The sequence below is a fragment of the Tenrec ecaudatus genome, chromosome 14 (assembly GCF_050624435.1).
Source record: "Tenrec ecaudatus isolate mTenEca1 chromosome 14, mTenEca1.hap1, whole genome shotgun sequence".
NCBI classification, from domain to species: domain Eukaryota; kingdom Metazoa; phylum Chordata; class Mammalia; order Afrosoricida; family Tenrecidae; genus Tenrec; species Tenrec ecaudatus.
The window spans coordinates 83037585-83046927 of NC_134543.1; the positions used below are offsets into that span (position 1 = coordinate 83037585).

The 9343-nt window shown below is 51.2% G+C and overlaps 1 protein-coding gene across 1 annotated transcript; it reads right to left on the reverse strand.

The window, feature by feature from the left end:
• Positions 1 to 671: 671 nt before the first annotated feature.
• On the reverse strand, positions 672 to 9067 carry NGDN (neuroguidin). The gene is made up of 11 exons (XM_075531438.1): positions 9040 to 9067; positions 8674 to 8733; positions 7816 to 7887; positions 3520 to 3657; positions 3202 to 3286; positions 3064 to 3116; positions 2710 to 2833; positions 2448 to 2616; positions 1464 to 1617; positions 1306 to 1363; positions 672 to 816 (listed from the first exon to the last, which is right to left on the reverse strand). The coding sequence occupies exons 1-11, from the start codon at positions 9049 to 9051 to the stop codon at positions 797 to 799; spliced, it is 945 nt and encodes a 314-aa protein (XP_075387553.1). The 5' UTR covers positions 9052 to 9067; the 3' UTR covers positions 672 to 796.
• Between the last annotated feature and the right edge of the window lie 276 nt (positions 9068 to 9343).

Below are 9343 nucleotides of genomic sequence, written 5' to 3' on the forward strand. Positions count from 1 at the left end.
TGGACTTCAGAGCCCATTTGAGACTGGGGGTGATGTGAGGGGTAGAAGGTATTTTGCATGTGGTAAAGAACATGAATTGAGGGGGCTAAAGAAGAGAATGTTATAAATTGTGTCCCCAAATCTTAACCTTTGCCTGTGGTAATAATCCCATTTGGAGATAGGGTGTCTTTGTATGCTAATGGGGCACTTGTGATACTTGTAAGGGATGAAATAAAAGCCAGCAAAGCGGGAGAGACAGGAACACATGGAGGTCCCCATGGACCCAGGAAGTCAAAGCTGAAGAGGCAGTGAGAGACAAGGCCTGCCTTCCCCTAGAGCCAGCACCCTGAAGCCAGACTCCCGCTCCTAATCTGTGAGGAGCACCTTTGTCAGTCCCTCTGTGACGCTGCCACAACAGCCCTAGACGATGAAGGCAGGACAATTAGTGCACTGAAAGACAACCCAGACAGGACATTTGGGCAACGTGGGCTGGAAGAGTTGATTACACTACTCCCAATCTCTATTTTGGTAAGATAATTCCTCACTTCAAGAAAAAAAAAATATTCTCAAAGAAAACTTATAACTAACCTTTTCTCGATCCCAAGAACATCTCATCTTTCTCTTTCAGCCGCCCCCCCGCCCCGCCTCCCCCGGCGATGGCACTCACGCGACATGTGCAAAGGGGACGCGCGTTGGTAGATAAAATCAATTTTATTAACAAAGCTCTCTCCACATGTCCACACAAGAAATAAATTCCAAGAACAAAGACCTACATACAGTGACATTAGAGGGATCTCAGGATGACACGTTCACCCAGTCACCACCGCCTTCGCAAACCTGAAAGGGAGGGAAAGCGCAAGTGAGCAAGGACAGAGAGGCCCCGGTCCGCACTCTGCATGCTCCCGGGGAGAAGAGGAGTAGGACTCCAATCAAAGTGGGGGGAGCCTGGCAACGGGAGCCAGAAAGCCCTTTCTGAATGATGTTAACTTCCCGTCTGGGAGAGAATGGAAAAGCCCATCTAAAAGACATGTTTGCCCACTGCAGGAGATACTCTAGAGCGGTGTTCTCAACCTTCCTGATGCCGTGACCTTTAAATACAGCTCCTCATGTGGTGGTGACCCTCAACCAGAACGTTATTTTCATAACTAATTTTGCTACTGTTAATGAATCGGGCGACCCTTGTGAAAGATCGTTCAATCCCCAAAGGGGTCTGGACCCACAGGTTGAGGACCGCTGCTATAAAGGGCGGTGAGCTTCAGGCTGACAACGCAGAGAGCTGGTACCCCACCCTGCAACCAATCACTCAGGTCCCAGGCTTTCACTGACCTTTTTTCTTCCGACCTTTTTTGGGCACCTTCTTCCGCTTCTTAATGGGATTCTGGTCCTGGAGGCAGACGGGGAGTGGCAGAGTGAATGGCAGTGCCCTTCCATGCCATCAGGGTACTAGGACCCACCCCACCCCGTGTGACTGCACACCGGCTCACCTCAAGATGAGGGGCTCCTCCGGTCAGAGCGCTGATGTCGCTGAAGTGCGTGAGGGAGTGAAGCTGTGAGCTCATGACACTGGCTCGCTTCCGCCGCCCCTTCTCTCGCTTGCTGACACTCAGCCGCACCATCATGCTCTCCTCGTAGTTCACCCTGCCGGAGAGACACCGGTTCCCTCAGCCCCATTCAGACCCTTCTCAGGAAACGTGCCAGCACAGCCACATGAGTGTCAAGTCACAGCACACGGAGTGACCCCTCCCCAACGACGCTCGGGGCTGGCCTGCCTTCCACCCTGAAGACGAGCTCATAGTCCACCTACTATCCTGCCAGGGAACTCCCGAACCCCGCCCCGTCTGTCAGCGTGTGGTGCGCCCATGCTGCCGGGACACCAGGAAGGCCCCTGGGTGAACAGGGCTCAGTGGCGTTTCCTGACCAAGAGCAGGTGGGGCGAAGGTGTAGGTGGTCCACTGAAAACCTTAAACAGAACAGAACACTGTCTGATACGGTCAAGGAGTCCTGCAAGCGGAAGGCATTCAAAATACAACCAGGAAGAGCTGCCCCCTCAAGCAGAGCTGCCCGTCACAAGGCGGGTGGACGCAGTTTTCCGGCCTTCACTCGTGGGTGGGGCTCAGCGCAAATGAGAAGACACAGTGGAAACACCTGTCAGCAAACACCCAGTGACCTAACTACACGGTTTCACCTGGCCCACTCAGCGAGGCGACTGCGCCACGGCCCAGCGCTGGGCTATTTAGCAGATGCCCACCTTTCCTACAGGTCTACCCAAGTGCAGGCTGTGATAACTGGAGTTTCGCGGCCCCGCTGGGGCGTCATACAGAATCTGCACCTCTGTCTCAACAGCTGGAATTTGTACTGCAAGCCCTTAATGCTTAGAACGGGTTTCCAGCAAGATGTCCTGGTAGGAGTGGCACAAGCACACGGGTGTCCTGAGGTTAGAAACCTCTTCTCACGGCAAGGATTCCGACCTGTGTTGGTCCTCCTGACTCTGGCGAGTGACATGAGGGTGCCGAGCGTCTCGGATTTCCTCTGGGGCATCGGAATACTGCTCCTTAAGCTCCCGGATGACAGAGCTACTCAATGCCCGCTTCTTGGCTCGCTCCAAGCGCTTTTTCTCCCGCTCAGCTTCCGTTTCATCTGTGAGAGAGACCAGCAGGCGTTCATCCTCTTGGAGAAAGGGGGGAGAAACACAGGTCGTGCTGAGGCAGCGGCAGCAGCGCTAGTTCATACCATAATGCACTGGAACCAAGCGGGGTGGGACGTATTTCTTAGCTGCTCCTTTCACAGACTTCTTCCCTGAGGCCCCAGACTGGCCTGGCTCTGCTTCATCTTCTTCCTCATCCTCTGAGCTCAACTAGGAAAAGAACACAATGTCCTCACACATTAGGAAGTATTAGTTCAGGAAACGAGAAGGAAAATAGAGCACCCCAGAAGCACGGGGGCATAAACAGATGGGAGAGAAAGGAACCTCAGATCCAGCCATGCGATGGGACAACCTCCCCATCAACAGTAACAAGAGCATCCCCCGGGAGACCCGGGGTCACCTGAGTGTCAGGGCCCTCAGGAGGGTACTGACATCCTTACCTTGCTCATCATGTTGCTGGGACGAGGCTTAAAGCGAAGTGGGTCATTCTCACCTGAAATGACAATGCAGGCGGTTTGAAAAGATTTGGAACTCACGGGCAGTTCCCACTTCACCACGAAGCTCCCTCCCCGACTTACCCAGGCTGCCCGTCACTGCAGTCTTGACCAGTTTGTCAATCTGATACTTCAGTTTCTGGTCCAAGGGACGAATCTTTTCCAAAACCTATTAATCATCATGATCATTAAAACAGAATTACTTTCCTTTCCCCAAATTACACACACTCCAGGGCCCCCACATTGAGTTGGCTAGATGAAACAAAGTTTATAAAAAGCACACATGAAAAACAGTGTGTTTAATTAATTTCCTTCCTTCACCCTGAGAACAGCCATTGCAATCAGAGCTACTGGTGACCGTCCCTGAGGGCCAGGATCTCCCAACTGAGCCCTCACACCTACTGTGCGCATCTCCACCAGCCTCCACACCGCTGCGTGGCCCTGCAGAGAGCCTCCTGAGGCTTTGTCCAGGAGGAGGTGGCTCAAGTCCATCAGGTACATGAGCAGCATCTGGTCCTTCACCTCCAAGAAGCTGAGACCCTGCATGGAACAAGAGGTAGACACAAAGGTCTAATTTTCAGGAGGTGAGCACGGGACAAATAAAATGCTGGTTTTCCCCATTTGGTTCAGATGGAAGTCTTAAGAAAGAAGCTACACCTAAGACAGCTAACAAGAAGCGCTGCCTGCAGAAGCCAAGCACTGCGACTGATGGGAAGACAGTTAGGGAAGGAAAGCCAATAGCGACTGCAACCGGGCTCCTCAACGCTGGCACTACTGACATTTGAGGGCAGCTAGTTCTTTGTTGAGGGGCGTTCTGAGCATCACAGGAAGTGCAGCAGCTGCCCTGCCTCGACCCACAGCTCTCGCCCCAGCTGCGACAACCAAAGATGTCTCCACAGTGCGCAACTTCCAGTTACCCCAACGAGCAGCGCTGAACACGGCTCCATCCCCACAGAGGAATTGTAAGCATGTGTGAAAACAATACTCGCCAGGTGGCGACATGGCATGGAGTCTGTGTCAGCCCAAGCTGCAGTGGCCTCGTGTGGTTCTCGCTGTAGGACGCGCGGGCCAGCAGCGCTGCCCCTGAGCAACAGGGCGCTCTCACCACCACCACCAGTTCTGTTTAGTCTACATTCAGCACACATTACTTTCCGAAGAGAAACATCTGCCCCAGATGGACCCAGTGGGTAGCCTGGAGCGCTGAGCACACCCACCGGCTTTTCATTTTCTCATGCTTGATGTGCTTCTAAGACTGATCGACGCATTACACCTCCAGATGAAAAAAAAACAAACCTCACAAGATTTTGCTTTGGCTTTAGTAGAACTCACTGTGGGTACTGGTTTGCCAACCACGGCCCAGCTTTGAGAAGGTGGTGTACTTTGCCCAAGATCACAGAGCTAACAAGGCAGAGTGGCTTCCAGCTCAGGCGACACCAACACGAACCTCTCGGAACCTTTCAGCCAGCAATCCAAGCTCTTGAGAGTCCGCATTTGTGGGGCACGGGAGAATGAGCAAAGGCTTTGACGCCGGATGGCCTGTGTTTAAGTTCTGAAATGGACACTTCACTGCGCAACTTTCGTTTCCTCATCTATGAAATCTCAGGACCAGTGGTGAGAGTGGTGATACCAGGAGGGTGGGGTGGAAAGGGGGAACCGATTACAAGGATCTACATATAACCTCCTCCCTGGGGGACGGACAAAAGAAAAGTGGGTGAAAGGCGATGTCGGACAGTGCAAAATATGACAAAATAATTTATAAATTATCAAGGGTTTATGGGGGGGGAGGTGAAAAATGAGAAGCTGGTGCCAGAGGCACAAGCAGAAAGCAAATGTTTTGAGAACGATGAGGGCAACAAATGTACTTGACACAGTGGATGTATGTATGGATTGCCATGAGTTGTATGAGCCTCCAATAAAATGATTTTTAAAAAGAATAAAAAATAAAAGTCCTTGCTTTTTAGGCTGTAAATCACTAGAAATTGCTTCCAAAACAAAAACCAAACACACAGCCGAGTCATTTCTGAGTCCTAGCGAGCGACCCTATAGGACAGGGGAGGCCTGCCCTGTGGGTTTCCGAGACACTAACTGTTTACTTGTCCTTCTCCCAGCCGAGCCGAGCCGAGCAGCTGGTGGTTCTAACTGCTGACAACCTTGTGGTTAACAGCCCGGCACGCTCCTCCGCGTGCCCGGGCTAGGCAAATGCTGAAGCCCTGCGCTGAAAAGGAGTGCAGGAGTATCGTGGTCACACACTGGGCTGCTAACCGCAAGGTCAGGATGTCTTCTGCTCTCACAAAGAGCCGCAGGCTCAGAAACCCACGGGGGCAATTCCACCCTGTCCTATAGGGTCGGATTCGAGTCGATGGCCGTGTGACTAACAAAGGCTGGCGGTCTGAAGGTACTCCAAGGTCCCTCAGAAGACAGGCCTGAGGGGGCCCAGCCTGGAGAACGCTACTCTGCACGGACAGGGCTGCAGAATCCACCCCACCCGAGGGTGAACCACAACAAAGCATCTACAAAAGGTCTGTGGTCATCAGCGGTTAGGGAAGACGCGTCTGCTCAATTGACACCCAAGGACGTAGTGCTGTGAGATGCATGCTGGTAGTGCGTCTGGAAACGGCACTCCAGTGGACAAAAGCCTGGTACCCAGGAAAGACAGCCAAGGAGTTGAGAAGCAGGCTGTCCTGACATGATTGTGCATGTTGAGTTCAACCTGGGCTTCAAGCACTTAAAGGAAAACAAACGAGCGAAAGAAAAAGCTGACAGAATATAAGAACAAAAATAAATGATAAGACATAAAAAATATTGCTCAGTATCTTTCTAAAACACATCCTTCTGTAACCCCCTTGCTTAGAAATCTCCCAAAGATTCTTATGAATCTACTATAACTTTCACACTGCCATTGACCTATGAGATGTTCTGTTTCACACCTTAGGACCAAGGCTCAATGTGTGAGGAAAAGTCAAAACAGTATTGTTTAATAAAAACCTTTATTAAACCAAAATATCAAAAGGTGAAGCTATTATTTCTCGAATATCCTCCACATGGGTCTATTTGCTTTTGAAGACAATGTTTCCATCTCGCTAATCCTTGCTCTGTGATTTACACACCACATCAGAATGGCAGTTTGGGCCTTGTCAAGGGTCTCAAATGGTGCTCCTTTTACATCATCTTTGAGTTTGGGTGTAAGAAAAAGGGACAAGACCAGGGCTATAGGATGGAAGGGGCTAAGGAGTCCAATGGAATTGTCACAGGACAGCTCTTACTAATCAGAACAACGAGCAGGGAGATTATCGTGATGGAAAAAACTTCCATGGCACAACTTTCCTGGCCTTTCTCCCATCAATATAGTTTCAGATTTCTTAACAGCCCCCAGAGTCACATTGTATCTTTGGAGGAAACCTATTAAGATTGCCCTTCAGGAATGCAAAGAGCCACCTTAGCTTTCTGAGCTGACTTCTTGGCCTTGAATGTAACTAGTCCAGAAGATCCCCTCAATTATCAGTTTTAACTGGAATTTTGGGGGGAAGGCATTTTACATGAGACTAAGAAAAGAGTATTTCTGAGAGAACTTGTCTGCAGCCACTCACTGATCTGAGACATGCTTACATGTTACGTTGAAATAACTCCCTGCATGCATGCAGTGGACCCTTAGCAGCAATACTTTGTGATTACTTTCATATTAAACCTAATTAAAGCAGGGTCAGACAGCCTTTCGTGTCCCCACACGCGACAATCCCTGAGTAGGTTCTGTCAGATTTCTACCTTGGCAACAACCATATCTCAATTCTAAGATGCACACCACCTTCCTTTTGTACCATTTCCGACACGAGAAAGCACTTTCCCATCCACAGTATTACACCTTGGCTAACACACCAGTTAGTAAAAGCCACACATTTGAGAAGGAATAGCATCTTGCTATCGTTGTTAGTTACGGGCAAGGCGGCTCTGGCTCATGACCTCGTGCCTGGCATTAATAAAGCGTTGCCCAGTCCAGGGCCACCTTCCTGATCATGGGTCCATCTGAGTCCATCACGGCAGCTGGTACGTTCCAAGTTAGCGGGCCAATCTTCCAGCACCACACGAAACTACACTGTGAACCAGAGTTCTCATTGACGAACTTCCAGGAACAGACAGCCAGGCCCTTCTGCATGGTCTGGAAGTTCCAGTGAAGGCTGGCTGTTCACTCCGGGAGGGGGTACCGGCACGGGGCGCTGGCATTTTAAAATGCTGATGCTAAAGTTTCCAGCATCACAGTCAAAGACGTAAGACGCCACGGCACAACCAACTCACACAGGCAGCGTCTTGGATGAGAAGAAACACTACAGTAACTCCTCAGCCACCTCTTGGCCCAGTGACTTTTCCAGCCATTTCTTTTCTACTGCTCCACCCCCACAACATGTATGCCCAGCCACATTAAACGACTGGCCTCTTTTCCTAGATCACCACGCCTCCAGGCCTTTGTATACGTTGTTCCCTTCTGCGCCTACACTCCCTTCTTACTCTTCAAAATCCCGTTCCGTCCTCCAGGTAGCCTTTCCTAGGTTCCCTCTGCTCCTCCGGCAGTTATCTCCCCACTCAGCTCTAACAGCACCTACCATGACTCTATTCCTGTCTTTCCAACTCACCTCAATAATCCTACAATAAAAGAACTACCGAAAACATCAAGTGAAGTGGTGCTCACGGCCAAGTCAGTCTTACCTTCTCTGTAGGATAGGCTCCGGCTTGAACTTTTTTGGTGAGAGCTTGCACCTGGGCAGTTACAGCCATCACCTGAAATTAGCCCAAATAAAACAGCAGACTAGACAACATCACGTCAGAAGCTAAAGGGCGGCAGTGAGACAGGGCCACTTAAAAATTATCTTAGGTCTACTGTAGTATCTTCTCAGTTATGGAATACTACAGGGTACATGTTTCTGATCATTCTTGAGCAGGTAGGGGGAAAATATCCCACCTTCAAGGGAAAAAAATCTTAAAAATGAAGGCGAGGTCATCTTCACCACACCTTGGGCAGGGACTGTGGACTGGGACCATGATGGGGGAACTGTAAGCTTATGGCTGGGCGCACAACACTTTAGAAATAAATACACATTTATCATCATGTCGCCCTGTCCATCATCAGAGGACTGGTGGCTGTCGTGGGTTACACACTGAGCTGCTAAAGGCAAGGTCAGCAGTTCTAAACCAGGAGGCACGGGCCCAAAGGAAAGATGAAGCTTTCTTCTACTTTCGGCAAAAGCCCACAGGACAGGACGCCTACCCCGTCCTAGGGGTCTTATGAGTTTGAATCAACTCAACGGCAGTGAGTTTGGTTTTTCTGGAGTGTTGCCCATCATCTGTTCCTTAGCTACAAAAATGGGTGGGATACGGGGGTCCTGAGCCATGATGCCTGAGGGTCCTGGGGAAGCAGAAAACAATTACTTTGAAACCTGGACTGGTTTCCGTAAAATCCTTTCACTCATACGATTAGCCAGCCTTCGAGCATCAGCCAGAGTTTGGGGGTGGGGCCCACAAAGACAGTCCGAGACCAAAGCGTCCCGAGGAGGTGACCCGGCTCACCTGCTCCCGGAGGTTTTGCAGCAGTGTCACGGCGCTCGGCAGGTCCGACGCCAGCACCTCCTGGAGAAGAGCGAGGGGCAGTAAGAGACGCCATTCTCTCTTCTGAACGGAGGGAAAACGAAACTTCCGGGCCAGCAAACGCGTTTCCCCAGACTAGGAGTCTTTCCCGGGGGTGCACGCGCAGCCTAGCCCATAGCTCCCCCAAGTCTCCCCCTTCTGCTTTGACCCCACCGAGCCGAGGCCGTCTCCCTAAGACGACTTCCACCACCACCCTCCCCTCGCGCCAGCAGCCAGCTCTGAGACGCCACGAGCCGCGGGGGAGTCGACCATGGTGGCGACGCGAGCAAGAAACCACGCAGCACTCACCGGCGCCGCCATCTTCGGAATCCCGCCCCTTCCGGTCCCGCACTTCCGGACAGGGCGGCGCTCGATAGGCCTGACTGACTTTCCGTCCGGAAACCTAAGCCAATAGGAATAGGGCTGCTTCACTTCCGCCCCGAACAGGATGACGGGAGGAAGGGCGGGATCCGACCAATGGGATAAAGGAACCGGCTGAACTCGTCACACTCGGGAGGAGACCTGATGACGTCAGGCTGCTCTTGGAAAGAAGCACACCCCTAGGCGCTTGAGTAGAATGACTGAAGATGATCCAATAAAAGTTGCGCAAATA

Bases quoted from the DNA above. Each gene is read 5' to 3' on its own strand.
- NGDN (XM_075531438.1), bottom strand. The intron at 3,658-7,815 runs GTAAGACTGACT...TGTTCCATGCAG, and splicing joins GAGCCTATCCTACAGAGAAG to GGTCTCAGCTTCTTGGAGGT. The intron at 817-1,305 runs GTCAGTGAAAGC...CCTCCCTTTCAG, and splicing joins AAAAGGTCGGAAGAAAAAAG to GTTTGCGAAGGCGGTGGTGA.